The sequence below is a fragment of the Callospermophilus lateralis genome, chromosome 19, assembly GCF_048772815.1.
Source record: "Callospermophilus lateralis isolate mCalLat2 chromosome 19, mCalLat2.hap1, whole genome shotgun sequence".
Taxonomy (NCBI): Eukaryota; Metazoa; Chordata; class Mammalia; order Rodentia; family Sciuridae; genus Callospermophilus; species Callospermophilus lateralis.
Genome location: NC_135323.1, coordinates 30,192,848 through 30,213,871, shown reverse-complemented (window position 1 = coordinate 30,213,871; position 21,024 = coordinate 30,192,848). Strand labels below are relative to the sequence as shown.

The 21,024-nt window shown below is 41.5% G+C and overlaps 1 protein-coding gene across 1 annotated transcript in view; it reads left to right on the top strand.

Moving 5' to 3' along the window:
* LOC143384884 (uncharacterized) overlaps positions 1-16,987 on the top strand; it is a 40,790-nt gene extending 23,803 nt beyond the window's left edge. The window contains exons 7-12 of the mRNA XM_077105998.1: positions 5,716-5,804; positions 5,976-6,111; positions 6,479-6,633; positions 11,289-11,761; positions 12,033-12,222; positions 15,795-16,987. Of these exons, the coding sequence (XP_076962113.1) occupies positions 5,716-5,804; positions 5,976-6,111; positions 6,479-6,633; positions 11,289-11,761; positions 12,033-12,222; positions 15,795-16,636 (1,885 nt within the window). The 3' untranslated portion in view covers positions 16,637-16,987. The remainder of the gene's footprint in view (positions 1-5,715; positions 5,805-5,975; positions 6,112-6,478; positions 6,634-11,288; positions 11,762-12,032; positions 12,223-15,794) is intronic.
* The last annotated feature ends 4,037 nt before the right edge of the window (positions 16,988-21,024 follow it).

The window sequence follows — 21,024 nt, the reverse complement described above, 5'->3', positions numbered from 1 at the left end:
TCGGGAGAAGGCAGAACAGAGGAAGGATTGAGGTAGATGGAGCCACATCTGTCCCTGGTAGACTAACATTAAAAACAGAAAGGAGATTGGGCTGGGTGTGTAGCTCATTGGTAGAGCTCACATATGAGACCCTACCTTCAACCCCCAGCACCAAAGCAACACAAAACAACAGAAGATTAGAAATAATATCATAGCAAAGCGTTTTGAGGATTTAAAATCCCTTACTATTTGTGAGTGTTGTTTCTTTACCAAGCCAGTTAACTCTCACATGCATGCTATAATTTATCTTTCTCCAAATATTTTAAAGTTGTGGGAGCAGGCATTAATGTGCCCATTTTTCAGATCATCAGATACCAGATCTGCATACCCAGATCTTCCAAGTTTCATTGGCAACAGAATTTTGGCTCTAAGGTAGAGGGTTCTGACAGATTCTTTACTTGACCAAACTTTAGTCAGTTTACTAAATCTTTTAGACCCACCTGTGTACTTCTTGTAAAATTCTGTTTCAGCAATAAACCCTGCTAAGTCAGTTTAAATGTAATCCATCCCCTCCATTCTCCATATCTTATCTCCTAGATACCTGATTGAGTTCCTCATCCTCCGCCATGCCCTAGGTGATGTCTGATATCCTGGCCTTTGTCCATAATTCTGTTAGGTTGCTTTAGCCAGAAACCTTCTCTTTTTTTTCCTATATTTTATCTTTTTTAGCTACACATTACATTGCAATGATCTTGGCAATTCATACATTTGAATCATTGGGGTATAATTTCTCATTATTCTAATTGTACAGATTGCAGAATCACACTGGTCATAGAGTCATAGATATACAAACATCTTTCTTACACCTGATGTTTATTCTTAGTAATTTTCCATCCAATTATCCCCACCCTCTGATCCTATAAATTCCCACTTGCCAATGCTGCATTTGGAGTAAGGCCCAATCTCTGCCTTTCACTGCAAAAATCCCATTTTAGTGGTCCCTATTGGTATCAGTCCCCAAATTAGGTGTTCCTTGCTGTAATCTAACAAGGACTCAATAATTTTTTCTTTTAATATTTTATTTTTTAGTTGTAGCTGGACACAATACCTTTATTTCACTTATTATTTTTTTTTTTTAATGTGGTGCTGAGGATGGAACCCAGGGTCTTGCTTGTGTGAGGCGAGCGCTCTACCACTGAGCCACAACCCCAGCCCAATTTTTTTTTTATAGTTGTCTAACTCTAGTTTTATTCTCTTTTCATTTTCTTTGGCAAATGTCTTTGCAGCACTCCAGCATACTGTATCTGTGAACTCTTTCCAGGAAGAAGATAGGGAAGTGTTCAGAGTTGCAATAGACAGGAAGCTTGCCTGGCTGTGTTCTAAGAAAAATCAAGTTTTGATCACTGGGCAAGCTTGCTGATGGAAGCAAAAAGAAACGTGGAAGAAATGAGCGAGGAAAACTGAGAAAAGAACCATTCTAGAGAGAAACATGACCATGCTGGAAAAGGAGGAAGGGAGTCAGGGACAGCATTGAACATGGGTAGTTTTTCCCCCTTTTGGATTTCTGCTACAAAGGGCACAGGAATCTGACTTCTTTTGTCAAGCTACAATAATCTCCCAAGACAACAGAGAATGGAGCAATGTTCAGCAAGTAAAGTGGGACTGTCAAGATGTCATTTAAGGGAGTTCAGGTCCCCAGGCACCACATTTTATGCACCAGGGTTCAGAAGCAGCTTCTAGGCTTAATCATAAAACTCCTACCTCTAGGCGAGTTTTAGGACAAACACATGTGATTATTTTTCAAATATTTTAAAGGGCTAACAAGAACAACTAGAGTTTTGTTTTGTTTTGGGAGGGATACCAGGGATTGAGCCCAGGGGCACTCAGCCACTGAGCCACATTCCCAGACCTATTTTGTATTTTATTTAGGGACAGGGTCTACACTGAGTTGCTTAGCACCTCACTGTTGCTGAGGCTGGCTTTGAACTCATGACTCTCCTGTCTCAGCCTCCCAAGCCACTGGGACCACCACACCCTGCACAACTAGAGGTATTTTGTGAGATAAAAGGATTAGGATCAGTGAGTTGCAATTATATGGAAGCATATTTATGCTTTCATTTAAAGAACTTTAAGCAATTATACATCTCCAAAAGAAGGATATCTTCTAGAATTGTACCTGGCCACAGAAACAGAAGTCCAGGCCAGCATAGAAGGGATGAGACAAAAAGAGCTTGGACTGTGGGTACTCACAATGACATTCATTCAGTCTGCATTTATTAGGGCCTTCTCAATCATCATTGCCATCAGTAATTGCCATCAGTAATTATTTGTTTAGATATCTGCCAAGAATTGTATATTTTTCATTTTAAGTTTTTCGTGTCCTATCACAATGCCTGGCATATTATAGGTTCTTAATAATTGTCCAAGGGGACAGATGGGCAGGACACTGAAGACAGCAGGAAGCAGTTTTATTTGGGTGCAGCCAGGTTCAGAGGGTAAAGCTTACACTGTAATCAATTAATCCCCCTGAACCCAGAGTTCAGGCAGTTTCAGAACTTTATACCCAGTGTGTAAGGGGTAGGGCTCAGAAGTTCACAGTGTGTAGAAGTTCACATCAAAGTAGCTTTTTCTTTCACTGCTCTGGGCAAGTTTACCCTTCAAGACAACACCTGAGAAGGGGAGAGTTGCTTCTCCCCTTTCTTCCCTCCACCTGCCAGCTGTTTCCATGAAGCCCAATTAGCAACATCTTCTCTTTGGAATGTAAACATCTCTGTGAAGCTCCAGCCCAAGGCCAGAGGCCTCCTTAAAAGAATGTTTTTTTTTTTTATCATACTCTGTATTTGCAGACACACTTCCCTTGAAAACCTTTACAAATAGTAACAATATATATAGTTAAATATTGTAATATATAGTTATATATATTGTAACTATATATACATATATAGTTACAATATATATAACTATATAGAGAGCTGTACATGTACAGAATATATGTATGTGTGTATATATGTATGTATGTACATACATATGTATGTGTGTATATATGAGGCCCCTGGCCAAATTTAATTGTAAGATAGAGCAACAGGAAATAGGAAGCTTAAGTTCATTGAACTCTTTTGTAGAGATTCTTTTGCTGATAGTCCTAAGATCAATTATGGTGAAGATTTCTGGAGAAGTTTAATTAAGATTTTCTGTGGAGGAGGGGATGCCACTACGTAAACTGATTGGGAATCAAAACCATTCTGAAGAGGAAGTGCATATGACACATCACAGTGAGCCATAAGTCACATCTACTAACTTTTCCTTTGTCTACTCTTTTGGGGTTTTGTCATGTGGTTGTGGTTATATTAATGGAAGGAAACAAACAATGGATCATCCTAAATTAACTTTTTTTTTTTTGGTACTGGGGGTTGAACCCAGGGATGCTTACCACTGAGGTACATCCTCAGTGCTTTTTATTTTTTAGTTTGAGACAGGATCTCACTAAGTTATGGAGGGTCTTGCTGAGTTGCTGAGGCTGGCCTTGAACTTGCAATCCTCCTGCCTCAGCCTCCTAAATGCTGGGATTACAAAAGTGCACCACCACACCTGCTTATATTAACTCATTTTAATACAGTACGATTTAGATGGATAACATTGAAATAATTTTTAATGACTTTTTAAAAAATCTCTTGAGGGCTGGGGAGGTAGCTCAGTAGTAGAGCACTTGCCTAACACACATGATGCCCTGGATTTGATCCCCAGCTCAAAAAAGTTTGGATCTTGCCTAATGTCTTCTCTGATAAGGGAGGTGACTCAAAATGGTGCTGGGAGGGAGAGCAAGGGAGGAAGATTACCTCTAGATAGGGAATAGGAGTGGTAGGGAAAGGGAGGGAGAAGGGGAAGAGCATGGATGGTGAAAGGAGACCCTCATCATTTACAAAATACATGTATAAAGATGTGAATTTGGTGTCAACATACCTTATATATATTCACAGATATGATAAATTATTGTATAATGGTGTATTAAGAATTGTAATGCAAAAATAAATAAATAAATAAATAAATGTTTGAATCTTTACTCTCCCACCAATTAGTTGTATGATATTGGAAAAGGTACTTTTCTGGGTCCAAGTTTCCTGATCTTTAAAATGGAAAATTTTAATATTTCACAGGGTAAATGTTCTCAAGATTATAATATTTCATGGTATTAATATTTCATAAAGTAATGGAGATAAATGTGTGTGTGTGTGTGTGTGTGTGTGTGTGTGTGTAGTCCATTGTTTCCAAAGATGCTTACATTATCACTCTTGCAGTGTGACCAAGAGATAATCCACTTTTCTTCCCCTTGATTCTGGGCAAGTAATCTGTTATAAAAAAAAAAAAAAAAAAAAAAAAAAAAAACATGGTAGAAATTATGCTATATAACTCCCACTGAAATTAAGGCATCTACAAGTCCTACCCTCTTAAAATGCTCCTTTTGGGGAATGTAGTCATCAAGTCACAAAAAGACCCAATTTTAGGGTAGTCTTTTATGCAGCAAGAAAGAATTAACAAAATGCCTAACAGTACCTGGCCCATGGTAAGGACTCAAAGGAGGTATATGGAGGGAATGGCAGTGGTAAATAAGTCTTATGAAAAAGCTGGAGAGAAGGGAAAAAGTTAATATGATCTGGGCAAACGATAGAAAAAAGATGTTGAAGTTTATCTAGCCCCAACAATTCACTGTGCAAAATCTCCATACCATAACCTAAGTGCTCTCCCATTCTTCAGAATGGCACAGGATGTTGGAGGACATGTCTTCACTTTTGAACAACCTTAAAAGAATGTTTTTCTTTTTATTGAATACTTCCATTATTTCTATTCAATGGTCTCATCCTACCTTCTGGGATCTCATAAAACAAACTGTATTTCCAAATATCAGCACTTCACCAGTACTTGAAAACTAACATTGCTTTATAACTATGCTATATAACTCCCACAGCTAAAACTAAGGCAACCTGAAGGCATTCCCCACCTTGTTTTCTATGATAAGGAATAAAGACAAATTCTGCAAGTTCCCTTAGGATGAATGCATGGTGTTCAGGTCTCACATCTTTAGATTTGCTAATGTGATCTTTGGATGACCACTAGCTTGTAAACACTCCCCTTAGGATATGGCACCTAAGACAGGCCAATCTCAGACATCTGACCAATGCTGAAAGATTGGCTTTATTTCAAAAATCCTAAGGAAATGATAATTATGTCAGAGGTTTACTGCAAAATAATTTGGTAAGGAGTGGGAAATCCATGACGGAATGAAGAAAAAGAGACTAATTTTGACTATTATGTCACTTTTTAAAATATTTTATGCTTTTGAAAATAATTTTTTAAAACGTCGAGGGGGAATGTCTAAATTTATAATATATATGGACAGGGAATTCCGTGCTCAGGCATGCATTCATGTTCCTGTCCCTCAACATATGTGACTTTTGCAACACCAGACAAAAGCAATCTCTCTAAGGGATGCTAGGGGAGGGTGGGACTGAGGTCGAAAACAGCATCTTCAGTCTGGGAACCTGCAGCTGCACAAGACTATAGGGCAAAAGACAAGCAAAGACCTCTTTATCAAGTCCTGCAATATCCAGAGAAGCGCAGCCCCTATGGTTTATTTCTGCAGGGGAAGGTTAGGACCCGCAAATGCACACGGCCACTTCGGACTGACACCATGACCCGCATCTGCAAGTGATATCTGTACCTCCCGCTTCTCCGGTCCAGGTACCTAAAACGTGGTGATGGGCCTGAGGCAACACAAGAGAACCCAGCGCTGCAGTCCACGAGGGGCCCTAGGTCACCACGCTCAGCCGGTATTGCCCCCCCAACCCGCGTCCCAGGGCGTCGGGAGCTATGCTGGAAACCCGACGAAGCGTTCGCCTGGTAGGTCCGTCCGGGTAAAAACGGGCAGAAAGCTGTCTGACTCCTTAAGGCCTTAATCTCCCCTGAGGGCGATTCCGCTTCTCCAAACGCTCCTGAACCAGGACATCAAGAAGTTTCCCGAATTCCTAGAGGGGCCACGCGGCCCCGCAGCAACTCCCGCGGGGGCGGGGCTCTGACGCACTTCCGGCTGCGCCGTCCCGCGGCCCGCCGAGCGGTCTCCCCGAGCCTGGAGCGGCTGTGACTCACGGTGAGCCTCTTGGTCCCCGGTTATTGCGGTGGGTAGGGAGGGGTCGGTGGCCAGGTTTAGGGAGGGACAGGGGGATTGGCCTAGCGGCTGTGGTCTCCGGGAATCTCCGACTGGCCCTAGCGGGGCTGTGGGGAGGAGCCCCGGTCCCTGCCCAGCCCGTGCTGATGGAGGCGCCGGCTCTCTGGAATGGCTTTTCCACCCCCTGGGGCTTTAACAAATGAAACCTTGTCTCCTCTACGCCCCAGAGGAGCTTTCTTTTGTGCTCTCTCGAGCCGAGCCGTTCGTTAGTCGGCCTGGGGCTGCCCGCCCTTCCTTCCGTGGCTCTCAATTAGGTCTGAACTCGGGGCTCATTGTTAGAAGTAACGTCCGATGGGTGGGAACCTCCTGTGGGAAGCGGCATCTTGGCAGCCGAGGGCCGTGCCCAGCTCCTTCGGGCTGCGCCCAGGTTGGAAAGCTTACGCACAGCGGAGATCTGGTCCGGTTTGGAAACGTTTTTAGAGGACCGATTATAAGTAGGGTGTAAAGAGAGGTGATTTGGCTGGGGAGAGAGATTTGGAAAGCCATTCTATATAAGGAAAAGTTTAAGTACTGTGGACCGGGGGATAAAAACCACGGTGGAGAGGAAACAATCTAGGTAGCTCCAAACAAAAGTTCACTGTAGTTGAAGACCATGTGAGTTGTGTGAGCCTTTGTTTTCTCTTCACTTGCTTTTTGAGTTTATATACATTTTAAGAAAAACTCGAATGCCGAGACCAGGAGAGCATCCCAAAATGAATCTTTACACAAACTCCGCGTGACCAAATGTTAAATTACTGGTTTGCTTCAGGGAAGGAAACAAAAAGATAATGTCAAGACAGTTTATTATCCAATTTTTAAATGTTTAAAATTCTTGCCATTAAAGATTCCAACGTCCATGGAACCGTTTCGTTGAGGCTTTAATTTGCCTTTCTCTTCTCCCCTCCCCCCCCCACTTTTTTTTTTTTTTTTTTTTTTTTTTTTTTTGTAGCGTGCACTCACTGTTGTTCCTGCTTACTTTGAATTTGTAATTCTCCTGCCTCAGCCTCAGTGAGCTCCTATTATAGGCATGCATCACCACATCTGGGACAGTTCTTTTCTTATTACTAAGATTGTGCACGTTTTCCTGAATTAATTAGTAAGCTGAGACAGGAATGAACAGAATCCTACATGATTATTAGATCTTAGTGGAACATAGAGAATAAGGAGAGGAGTGATGAGACCTAGTGGAGAGATAGAGGGCCAATTGTGATTCTGTCTGTCGAGCACAATCATGGCACTTTATTCCAGGAGATTAGATGGCACTTCTCCCCCGCTTCAGTTTTTCCAGTAGTCCTGCACTTGGGTGATTCGGTGGCTATACTAGATGCAGATAGAGACCAGTGTGAAGGTGCTGACGCTGATCCACTCTGTCAGAACATCTAATGGCATCTCTTAGGATGCTTCAGGATTAGTGTTTTTAATTAAAAAAAACTAAGTGTATGAGGCTGGGCATGGTGGCAGGTGCCATAATCCCAGCAGCTTGAGAGGCTGAGGCTAGAGAATGCTGAGTTCAAAGCCAGCCTCAGCAACAGTGAGGTGATAAGCAACTCAATGAGACCCTGTCTCTAAATAAAATATAAAATAGGGCTGGGGATGTGGCTTAGGGGTTGAGTGCCTCTGAATTCAATCCTTGATACCAAAAAAAAAACAGGGTGTGGGGGTTGGGGATGTGGCTCAATGGTTAAGCGCCCCTGGGTTCAGTTTCCAATTCCAAAAAGAGAGAGAGAGAAAGAATTACAATCTTAAAAGTCTGCAAGTTAAATTGACCAGGGCAAGTTGTGTAGCATGAGGGAAACAACTGTCCTTGGGGACAAATGAGTCAGGGGGGCTGGGGCTCAGTGGCAGAGTGCTTGCCTAGCATGCATGAGGCACTGGGTTCAATCCCCAGCACCACATAAAATTAAAAAAAAAAAAAAACTAAATAAACAAAATAAGGGTATTGTGTTCATCTACAACTGTGTGTGTGTGTGTGTGTGTGTGTGTGTATTTATTTATTAAAATGAATCAGAGCCAGGCTGCCTTGTTCAGTGCTAGATTGCTTCATCCAGGGTTCATGAGGAAAGAATCTGGGTAGGACATGATCTTTTCTCTAAGCACAGTATGTTCTTGGTCTCTACTGGTTTCAAACCTAGAGCTGTTGTTTTTATCTCACTAAGAGAGCATTGTAGTTACTTTTAAGTCCAGTTCATTCATTCATACACTCCACAAAATCTTTTGTTTTAAGAGACAGGGTCTTCTTCTATTTCCCAGGCTAGCCCCAAACTCTGGCTCAAGCAATCCTCGTGCCTCAGTCTCCACTCCACTTTATTGAGCATCTGTTATATACCAGACATGTGCTAGACTCCCATTCTATTCACTGCTCAGTGAATAGTTTACATAGTAAACTAAAGCTCCTGTTCTCTTTCCACCTTATATTGTCTTACCTTCAGCTACAACTTATCACTTGAGCTTTCCACTGCTCAGTGATTCTTCAGCCTTACCCTCAACTGCAGTGTACTTCCCAAGCTAGTTCACACCCCAGATCCAAGTAGTTCTTCTTTTTTAGAATTAAAAATACTTTGATTGGGGCTGGGGATGTGGCTCAGGCAGTAGCGCACTCGCCTGGCATGCGTGCGGCCCGGGTTCGATCCTCAGCACCACATACAGACAAAGATGTTGTGTCCGCCAAATACTAAAAAATAAATATTAAAAAATTCTCTCTCTCTCTCCCAATCTCTCACTCTCTCTCTCTTTCTTAAAAAAAAAATACTTTGATTATTTAAAAATAACATTCCTCAGCTGGGATACAGCAGCCACTCCCATAACCCTGGTGACTTGGAAGACAGTAGAATAGCAAGTTCAAGGCCAGACTGAGCAACAACAAGGCCCTATCTCAAAATTTTAAAATAGATAAAAAGGGCTGAGGACGTAGCTTAGTGGTAGAGAATCCTTGGTTTGATTTCTCGTACCATAGAAATAAATAAATAAGTTTCTTGGCTGGTTAAATTTTTCTTACTACATCAAAGGATACCACAAACTCTCCATATTCATCTTTTCTACAAATTTTTAAAGACTGTTGGTTTTCATTTCCCAAACTGATTATTCATTGGTAGTTCCTGAAGATGGGGAATGGCATTTTCCTATTTTGGAGTATTTGGGGAAAATGGTAGCATTGAAAATATCCTAAGAAGTTCCATAATTTAAACAACAAAAGTTAAAAGTCTTGTTTGGTGTTGGCTAACCTGTTATTTCCTAGACTCAAATTTAGCCAGAGAATCCTTTATTTGGATGATTGGCCTTAGTTCTGAAATAGTGCTGTATGTTTTTCTTGCTGTGCCATAGTTTCCCTTCTCATGTTTTGAGCTTCTTGCTGATGTTTGTGATTCTGCTAAGCATTCCACCAACATTAATTTCATAAATACAAACCTTCTCCACACAGCACCAGCAATAAAAACTATTTAGTTTGTCAAAGGGCTATTTGTAATACCTTTAAAGATTTTTTGATTACGGAAGAAGTAATATACATTCTTTTTAAAAAATTTGGAAATCCAAACAAGAAAAGAATGTTGAAATTCTCTATCATTACATAACCCAGCAGTGTCACTGTTAATTAAGTTTTGGTCTTTTTCCCTCATTATGTTTGTACTATGCACATATTTATCACTTTTTATACCTCGAGGTGCTGGCAAGCCAGATCCAGAGAGATTGATGCATGTATAAAACTAGCTTAGTTCGGTGTTTTAAATGTGCTAGGACTAGATGTACTACAAGTCCTCCTTCTTCAGGTTTTATAAAGTATTTATAGATCCTCTTTATAGTCTTTACAGTTATTATCAGTGTAATTTCATGTAGGTGTTTTAAGTATTTCTCTTTTTTAGGACTGGCAGAATTTTGTTCTTCTAGATAGCCATATTCAACATAGGATGCCTAGATGTCTTGAAAGATGCTGCTTAAGATTTGAAAACAGGAAGATCAGTCACAAACATAAGACTTTGAAAGTTTGAAAGCTCCCAGAGGGTGGGGTGTGTGTCGTACTTGCCCACTGCAGCCTTAGCACCATCTGCATGACAGGTATTCAGATATTGAATGAATAGACTTCATGGCAAATGAAGAGAATCGAAGTGATTATATTATTACTTGTGTGTTGGTATTCACATGTGTCAATAGTCTGAAAGATTTAGAGTATTTAAAATTTAAAAGAAAAGATGCTTTAAACATTTTAAAAAATATTTTTAGTTGCAGATGCACACAATACTTTATTTTATTTTTAATCGATGCTGACGATCGAACCCAGTGCTTCATAGATACTAGGCTACAACCCCATAGATACTGAGCTACAACCCCAGCCTTACTTTAAGCATTTTTTTGTATCCTCTATTTTGAGTGACATTTTGTCAAAATAAATATCGCAATAAGAATACATACCACTTGTAGTCTATTCTCTGTCATTCTACCTGCCTTTCTGTTAAAAAGCTAAAGACATTTAAAAACTTGCATATGCCCTACTTAAAATGGGTCAAGTGAAGCTCAAAATTATGTCTTTAATTACACTTCATTATTGTATGTTAGTTAATTCCAACCTCATACCTGGTTATGCCAACAAACCCAGTTATTTGACTACTAAATTAAAAAAAATATATATTTCTATATAGATAGAAACAATAATTTTATTTTATTTTATGTGGTGTGAGGATTGAACCCAGTGCCTCATACTAAGCAGGTGCTCTACCATTGAGACACAACCCCAGCCCTTGACTAGTAAATTTTTAATGTTCAAGTTAAATAAATGTCTTAGGTTCAAACAGACAGTATTTGACCACTAGATAGCTTGTTGAATGTTCAGAAACTAAGGTATCTCTAATTGTAAGATTATGAAACAGTTTTTGGAGCAAATTAATCTGATTTTAAAATTATGCCACACAGCACTTTTTAGGAAGATACACAACACAGTAAAATCAAAGTAGGCTATCACAAGCTGACTCCAGAATAATTTTGAATAATAATTTTGGTCATAATTTCTACAATTTCCTGTACTAAAAGTATGTGTATAAAAACAAACAAAAAAAGTCACTTTGTCTTTTGGTGATTTTATGGTGACCGTATTTTCATAGGTTTAACGTGTGGCCCTAAGGAACCAGAAACCCAAAAGAACCAAAACTCCTGCTCCACAAAGCCTGCCCTAGAGAAGCCATTTCTGGAGTCTGTATGATGACCAAGGTGGTGGGCATGGCCACAGTTCTGGGCCCCAGGCCCCTTCAGGATCAGGTGGGGCCTGTAACTGTGAAAGTCGAGGATGAAGAAGAGAAAGGAAAGTGCCTTCCCAGCCTGGAGATGTTCCGTCAACGCTTTAGACAGTTTGGGTACCATGACACCCCTGGGCCCCGGGAGGCCCTGAGCCAGCTCCGAGTGCTCTGCTGTGAGTGGCTGAGGCCGGAGATCCATACCAAGGAGCAGATCCTGGAGTTGCTGGTGCTGGAGCAGTTCCTGACCATCCTGCCCCAGGAACTTCAGGCCTGGGTGCAGGACCATTGCCCAGAGAGTGCCGAAGAGGCCGTCACTCTCCTGGAAGATCTGGAGCGAGAACTGGATGAACCAGCACTGCAGGTAGGGAAGGGGGGCTTTTTTAATTTCAGATATTAAAAGTATAGCATTCCCTGCTGGAACACGGATTTGTCCATTCAACCAAATTAGCTGGATAGAATTACTGTGAGTTGGACCATTTTCCTTGTAAGTTTTCTTCTCCTGTCCTAAACTACCTTTAATCTTGAGGATCCAGTAGGATGGATATTTTTCTTTTCTTTCCCTAGTTTTTCCCTAGATATTTCATTCTAATAGTGAGCTGTGCACAAACCCAGCCATTTCTTACTATTTCTAGGTTTCAACTCCAAATGAACAGAAACAAGTGTGGGAGAAGACATCATCTTCAGGAAGTGCCAAGGCATCCCTGAGCAGCATGCAGACACAGTCTGTGGAGACCAGTCCCAAGTATGAATCCTGGGGGCCTCTGTATATCCAAGAGACTGGTGAGGAGCAGGATTACACTCAGGATCCAAGAAAAAGTCAAGGTGAGCACCATCTCAGAGGGCCCTGGCCTTCATAGTTGAAGAAGGAGAAGGATCCATAAATTTCTGGTGTGTAGTGACTCCTGGTGTATAGTGACTCCTGGATTGACTTGACTAGCAGGCTAACTAAGCAAAGTAGTTTCCTTTCTTCCCCACATTTAACTGTATCAGCCAGGGTCCTGGTGTGGGAACAGATGGCACACTCTTAGAGGGCCAAGTGAAATGAGTTTGATAAAGGACTTTACAGAGGTGTGGTCAGCCAGTGATGGGTAGAGCACCCTAGACAGCAATGTAAAGGTATTATTATCACCAGATGTGGTGGTGCATGCCTGTAATAACCCAACTATCAAGAGGTTGAGGCAGGAAGATTGTAAGTTCAGGGCCAGTCTGGGCAACTAAGCAAGACCTTGTCAAAAAATAAAAAGGACCAGAGATAGGAATGTAGCTCAGTGGTTAAGCTCCCCAGGATTCAGTCCCCAGTACCATTTAAGGGAGGGGGCATTACTCTGTATGAGCCTAAAGGTCGAGAAAGAGGACCTGTCACCAGAGTCTGATGGGAGCTGTAGCCTTGGTTGAGGGAAGAGGGAGGTCACTTGATAGGAACTGTGGCTGCAGACCCTGTCATCAAATAGAAAGCAAAGGGAATAAATATGCCAGTTTGATGCTGCTCCTGCCCACACATCTTCTGCTAGTGTTCCCTATTGGCAGACCCCCCTGGCAGCCAGATCAGGACAAACAAGACAGTTGTACAGTCCTCTAGCAGTTAATTTCTTGCGGGTACAGAGCAAGAGACAATGAATCGGGAAAGAATGAATGGAAGATAATCAGCAGCCTCCTTTCTGAAGCTAGCAGGTCACAGCTGTATTGGGGTAGCCGTACTTCCTTGCTCAAATCCACAAATCATAGTTTACAGAACAGTCTCAGACACTATAGATAGTTTTCCCCTTTGTTATTTCATACTAATGGTTTCTACGCTCATACTATCGTTTCCTAGAAGAATTACAACTAAATCTTAAAATATTTAATGTTTAGTTATGTTTATGAAAACATGGGACTTTATTCCAGATCTTATAGTCCACCAGGGCTTTGCTCAAGTGTAGGTGGTGTAATCGCTAATCATGTGTATGTTGTGCTTTCATGAGCAGAGTCCATAGCCCTCAGAAATTTCCATGAGATGTTACCATGTCCCACACACATGGAATTCCATCTTAGAAACAGGGGTGGGGTTTTTGTTTGTTTGTTGTTTGTTTGTTTCTGTATTGGGGATTGAACTCAGGGGTACTTAACCACTAGCAAATCCCCAGTTCTTTTTTTATATTTTATTTTGAGACAGGGCCTCACTAAGTTGCTGAGGCTGGCCTTGAACTTGTGATCCTCCTGCCTCAGCCTCCCAAGCCACTGGGGTTATGGGTGTGCACCACCATGCCTGGCTGGAAACAGAGTTTTGATCTCTGTTAATCATATTCTCTGGGAAAAGTAAAAAAAAAAGAAAAAAAAGAACTGTCTGGCTAAATTTAAATAGTTAATGCCAATTCTCCTCTCTAGTCATTTGGAGCCTTCTGGGAGTTTCTAGACTACTTAAAGTTATCGATAGCCATAATGGTTAGTTTTATTTTCTGTTTCTCTTGGCATAGTCACTTGGCAGTGCTACCCAGAGGAGAGGTAGAGAGGAAGAATTATCAGAGCCAGTAGCAGGCTCAGGTTTTAGTGTCCAAATGGGGAGAAAAGACAGGTTCTTGAGCCTTCCTGAGGGAAAGGAAGTTTCTGAAAGCCTTGCATGAAGACCCAAAAGGTTATACGCTATCTGTGAAAAGTCTTGTTAGGCCCAAAGAACGATCCTACTAGCATGGGATCCAGAACCGAAGTTTGACATTCTAAGTGGAGATAGAAGCATACCCAGAGACATTGAAACCCTAGACAGCTACCTTAGTAGGAGATCTGACTTTATTTTACCTGAATGGTACAGAAACCTCCAAGCCAAGAAGTTAACATAAGCCTTGGTTCTCAGTACGTGACAGAGTAAATGTGAACCACAGACCGTGTATTCCAGCAAACTCTAGACTATTCCAGGCTGTACAGTTATTTAGAGTGAGAGTTGGGGGGGATAAAGCCTTTCTAATAAATAAAAGTTATAAAATTATGAAATACCCAAGGGAGAATAAGAGTCAGTAGACACAACAGAAGGAAAATTAAAGCTCAATTATCTGTGATAATGGAACATTGATGTAAATCACTTTATAATATAAGTTGGTTTCAAATAAATTAATACGAATCATTGCATTCTCAAGATAGTAAGAACTGTTGGGGGAGGGATAAACAGGCAGCTTTGATTAAAAAAAAAAAATAGAGTTTCTGAACATGAAAACTGTGGTCAATAAAATGAACACAGTGGCTGTTTTAAACAGTTAAAGAGATGATTAGTGGACCGAGGGGTAAACTGAGAAAGTTACCTGAAATGCTGCATGGAAAGAAGAGATGGAAGGCGCCGAGGGTAGTGGGGAGTGGGCAGGCCATACAGCTCTGTTTAACATCAGTTCCAGGGGAGAATAGAGTTGGGAGAGACTGAGATTGTCCAGAAGTGATGAAAGACACAAATACTCAAATTCAGGAAATAAACCAAGTGAGCTGAATGTCCCTGAGCTAAATGTCCCTAAAAAACTGGTTTTCTTTTCTTTTTTTTCTTTTTTTAATCTTTATTTATGTTTATGTGGTGCTGAGGATCGAACCCAGGACCTTGCATGTGCAGGCGAGTGCTCTACCACTGAGTCACAATCCCAGCCCCAGAAAACTGTTTTTCAAAGCCTGCTTCATTAGACTACTTTTGAAATCTTAACTTGTACTAAGTTACTTTTATTTGTGTTAAGTAAGATGTACGTGCTACACATAGCTCATGGCTTATGTAGTAACTCAAAATGTCGCCAAGTGATTGCTTCTTATGAAAAGTGAATAGGAGGATGAAGAGAGAGAGAGAAACGGGTTCCATGGAGGGATAACAGTTCTCCACAAGAGCCTGTTTTTCAGAGTGCATTTATCATAGTCCCTTTTTCCACAAATGGTTAAAATGACTTTGATGAAGTATTAACTACCTAGCAAAATGCTTTAAACTGGTTCAGTCTGATATTGTCACTAATGATAAGACATAGCCAGCATTAGTTAAATGGTGAGTTAACCCCCATTCATATTAGTCCTGATCTGGAATCAGAATGAACGTAAATGGGACTGAATGCCCTGAATGTTCTTGTTCGCTTTCATATTCGGTTCTGTGGGAATGCGGGTTCTGTGAGTTTGCCGCTTAGCCTCATCTCCCTTAAGTTATTTTTGTTCCTTAACAGCTTTGGTCATTGTTCCTGCCTGAGCATCATTCATCTCCTTTGCTCCTGTTCAGATGTGCTTATTTTCCTGTTTATACCTTGTGCCATATATATGAAGCTTTCATGGCAGAAATGTTCATGTACTCATCAGACCATTGTAGCTTGTGGTAGGGAGCTTATGTGTGACGATCCTATTTCTCTTTTAACTGTTTCTTCCTCTTAATAGAAACAACAAGCATATCCTTTCTCTATTTCTTATTTCAGACTATAAACTGGATCCCCATAATGAGGAATCAGCAGATGAGCAGAAAAGTTCTGAAGAAGAGTCTCATGCACATGGACTCAAAGGGGATATCATTCCTGTGATTGTTGCCAATAAGTGTGGAGCCAGGTCAGAAAGGCAGTGGGGGAACCTTGGAAAGGAAAGAGGAGCAAAAACCCCTCTTCAAGACACAGGTTCCAAGAAAGGGGCAGAATCAGTACACACTAAACCCACCCCAGGAGAGAGACGTTACATATGTGCCGAGTGTGGGAAAGCCTTTAGTAATAGCTCAAATCTTACCAAACACCGGAGAACGCACACTGGGGAGAAACCTTATGTGTGCACCAAGTGTGGGAAGGCTTTCAGCCATAGCTCAAACCTTACTCTCCATTACAGAACACACCTGGTGGAGCGGCCCTATGACTGTAAGTGTGGGAAAGCCTTTGGGCAGAGCTCAGACCTCCTTAAGCATCAGAGAATGCACACGGAAGAGGCGCCCTATCAGTGTAAAGATTGTGGAAAGGCTTTCAGTGGTAAAGGCAGCCTCATTCGACACTATCGCATCCACACTGGGGAGAAGCCCTATCAGTGTAATGAGTGTGGAAAGAGCTTTAGCCAGCACGCAGGTCTCAGTTCACATCAGCGCCTCCACACTGGTGAGAAGCCCTATAAATGTAAGGAGTGTGGGAAAGCCTTCAACCACAGCTCAAATTTTAATAAACATCATAGAATCCACACTGGGGAAAAGCCCTATTGGTGTAATCATTGTGGAAAAACCTTCTGTAGCAAGTCAAATCTTTCCAAACATCAAAGAGTCCACACTGGAGAGGGAGAAGTACTATAATTGTCAAGTATCCCTCTTTCATTATTGTTTTGGTAAGCTTTAGAACGTAAATGGTAGGGAGAAGCCCGTGATGCAGTAAACTCTGTTGATAGATTTTGTTCCACCCACCATCAGGGATGCCTGTGGAGTGACAGCTCCACAGCACTCAAAGGCAGGAGGTCCCCTCCCCATACTTCAGGACCCAGCAAACCATGCCAGCATTGCCTTCTGCATAAACTGATGTATATCCAGTATAATTAAGAAATATTAAAACTGTTTAACCTTTCAATGTATATTCCAGAGTTATAACTTGTGAAGAATTGATAACACTGAACACAGTTTAATTGAATTCAGAATAAACATGTAACATCATATCATGCCTCAGGACTATTATTGTGATAAATGATGTACTATCAAAACTGACTATAAATGAAACTATTCCTACTGGTTTAGCTCTTAGAAATTTTGAGTTGGGGGTGAGTAAAGCTTTTGTTACTCGTGAATGTATATATGAGGGGTTGTGGTATAGAAGCTACATTTTGGTCTACATTGTGCTTTATTAAGTACATTTCTTTTATTGTTGGGATCATTTCGTCAACTTCATTTGCATTTTGGTTGTACTTATCCTGTCCATTCCAGAGTCTATTAAAATTGACTCTCCCTGGGCAGCTTCCTTCTTCCTTTCTTCTTAAATCCATCCTGTCAAAAAAAAACAAAAAAAAAATCCATCCTGTCTGTCCTGACTGCAATCTCTGTGGCCTCTTAAAAACACTTTTCCTTATGGTGTTTCTGGTCCAGAAACCTAGAAACCCAACTGCTTTGTCTTCATATTATGATAGGTTTGTTTTATTTTGTTTTGTTTTGTTAAGTAGTCACTGAAATATCTTTTTGCCTTCTGCCAAGCAGGGATAATAAGAAAGGTTCATGCTAGTACCAAGTCTGGTGTCTGGAAGCTGCCCTGTATGCCATCCCAGGATCCAATTAGGCCACAGTTCTAAATGATAGTCTTCATGTATCAGCTGTTTCAAGTAGTTTGTTAAAGATCTGGGTGTCCTGCCAGCACCTTAAACTCTACATGTAATGCCGACCTTTCTGTATATTCATGATGAAGGCCCACAGAGCATTTAGGCAGTAGCTGAGCCCACCATTAGGAGGTCCACTTTTCCTTTGATGGTTAAATGCCACCGCCTCTTCTAATCCAGAATTCAGTCATTCTCACTAACATTAGGGAACTAAGTTGCATGGTAGAATCTGCTGTTAATTCTAGCCTCGGGGACAGCCACCACTGAACTCAGTACCAAGCGCCTGTCATGGTGCATCCTGTTATCCTAGTGAACCAGGAGTTCTTTGGTTCCTCTGGGATAACAGTCCAGCGTGGGGTTCTCAGGTCTCAAGTAATAAGTTAGTTTTAACATGCACTGGGCCTGCTGACCCTTTTCTCAGAACTCTGCTAATTCTAATCTAAATCTACCTCATTTACCATAAGCTATCATTCATGGCCAAGTCTGGAAGAACCATTCTAAAGTTCATCAGGGCTGTTATTTGTTTTCTAACAAATTCCTTCAAACTTGCGGATGTAGCTCAGTGATACATTCACCTGTCAAATGGGACCCTGTCCAATCCCCAGCACCACAAAAAAATAAGATTACCACAGACTTAATGGCCTGAAACGACATAACTTTGTTACCTTGCAGATCTGTAGATTAGGATTCTGAGATGAGTCTCAATCAAGATGGTAGCAGGGGTGTAGTCCCCTGGAGAGGTCCTGGCAGGTACTGGCGAGAGAGAATCAGTTTCCCTCCCTTCACCAGCTCCTAGAGGCCACCCAGGTGGCAGCCCACTTTGTCTCATTGTTCCTTTCTCCACCTTCAAAGCCAGCAATGTTGCATCTCTTTGGCCATTCTTCCAAATGCACATTTAATCTGACTCTTTGCCTTCCTCTTCCATATTTAAAGACCCTCTTGATGGCACTGGGGCTCCCTAGGTAATCTCCCTATCTTGAGGTCAGCAGGTTTGCAGCCATTCTCTCCCCATCCTGGCTTTATATTTCACACCCCAACACCACGGCCTCCACTCCCAGCCCAATACCTCAGGAGCCCCACCTGTGTTCCTCTGGTTCCTGTCAGTAATCTTAGCCAGGTTCGGCAATGCTTCCATGAGAAAGATTTTCTCTTGCAGCACTCACTGTTTTCCAGTGAGACTATGCTGAGGTCTGACCCCAGTTATTGTTATATGTTCAGAAAGATGGGGACAGATGATTTTTGAGGAAGAGAAACATTATCTGCTGAAGCATCTCTCCAGGAGAAATCTTGGTATGGTCACCGAAAAAAGGAAGAAGGGGAAAGACAAGCAAGAGAGGAGGAAGGCTTTTGCTAAGCCAGAAGGTAAAGGGGAAGTGGGATATTAAATTATTTGTTTTTCTAAAATTTAAATATAACTGGATGTCCTGTATTTTTACTTGTTAAATCTGGCAACCTTTAGGGACTGGGGTTGTGGCTCAGTGGTAGCATGTGTGAGACACTGGGTTTGATCCTCAGCACCATAAAAAAATATAATAAGGGAATTGTGTTCATCTACAACTAAATAAAAAAAAAAAATTACAAAAAAAAAAAAGTCTGGCAGCCCTAAATAAAGAAGGTGGGGCAGAAGCAGATGGCTTGAGTAGAAGTGAAGAAATAAATATTAACATTAAGGGCATTCAATTATAACATGCCTATAATTCCAGCAACTCAGGAGAGAGACAGGAGGATCACAAGTTCAAGGCCAGCACCAGCAACTTAGTGAGCCCCTGTCTCAAAAAATAAAAAGGACTGCCAGGTGCTGCGGTGCACGCCTGTAATCCCAGGGGCTTGGGAGACTGAGGCAGGAGGACAGAGTTCAAAGCCAGCCTCAGAAATGGTGAAGTGCCGAGCAACTCAGTGAGATCCTGTCTCTAAATAAAATACAAAACAGGGCTGGGGATGTGCCTCAGTGGTTGAGTGCCCCTGAGTTCAATCCCCAGTACCAAAATTAATTAATTAATTAAAATAAAAAATGACTATGGATGTAGCTCAGAAGTAATGTACCCCTGGGTTCAATCCCCAGTACCCCACCACACACCAATAAAAGATATAATATTAGAAATATGTGACCCAAGGTGTTTGTGTGTTATGTGTATGTGGTGTTTGAAGACATCAAAAAAAACTACTTGGGAAACAATATAAAAATGAGCTGATGTGTAGTCTTTTCAACAAATAGTGCTGGAACAACTAGACATTCACAAAAACAAAAGACTTTGCACCCTTCACAGAAATTCAGACCAGGTCACAAATCTAACCAAACACTAAACTATAAAAATACTAGAAGATAACAGGAAGAAATCTAAATAACCCTAGGTTCAGCAATGACTTTTTAGACACAATCTGTGAAAGAAAGAAAAACAGATAAACTTTAAAATTACTAGGTGTGGTGTCATGCACCTGTAATTTCAGCTACAGGAAGCTGAGGCAGAAAGATCATGAGTGCAAGGCCAGCCTGAGAAACATAGGAAGACACTGTCTCTTATTTTTAAAATTAAATATATTTGCTCTGTGAAATTAAAATAAAAAAATAAAGGACTATTGCCGCAGTCTGGCTGGGCACAAAATCACGAGCCATTCAAGCAGGAACAAACTTTATTTATTTTTTGAAACTGCCGCCAATGCTCCGTATGCGTCCGGGAAGATTCCCGATCAACCCACGCCGCGTTCTCCCGGAATCCAAGAGGTGGTTCCTCCTCCGGAATTCCCTCCTACCGCACTTCCCCAACCAATGGGAACTCTCCAGAGTCCCGTAGCAGGCCAAGGTGGACAACAGGAGTCCAATATCCATATGAATGCAAATCTTAACATAATCATATCATCTCAATGGCTTGTTGGCGTCACCTTTCAACCAAAAATGCCATGTACCATATTACTTGGCTGTGGCTCTTAGCATCTCCCCCCTTCTGTTTAATTAAGCAACAAGCAATGTGGCTAGGGACCGTGCCTGTTAGGTTTGTCCAATTCAACATATGGTCCTTACCCGTCATCGGAAAACTGACCTTTAGGCGTCAGCCTCCTGTCTTAGGTTGATACCACTGCAATTGGATCATGCCCGTCACTGACTACTGGTCCAGCATATAGCCATACTTGTGGATAGGCCTATGCACCAGTGGGGGGGGTGAGGTTCTTTGCCTCACCTCTGTTGGCCCCCCAAATTAGACCATCACTAGTAGAAGGGAGGAGGATACAGAAATGTCACGACACCAAGTCAATTGACGGCTCCTTAGGAAAAATTCCATCACTGGTGACACATCAGCAAAGATACGCCAGCATTACCATAATTCGCTGCATCAACAGATAGATCACAGTGCATACAAGTGATACATAGCCAGGCAAGTTTTGTAAGCA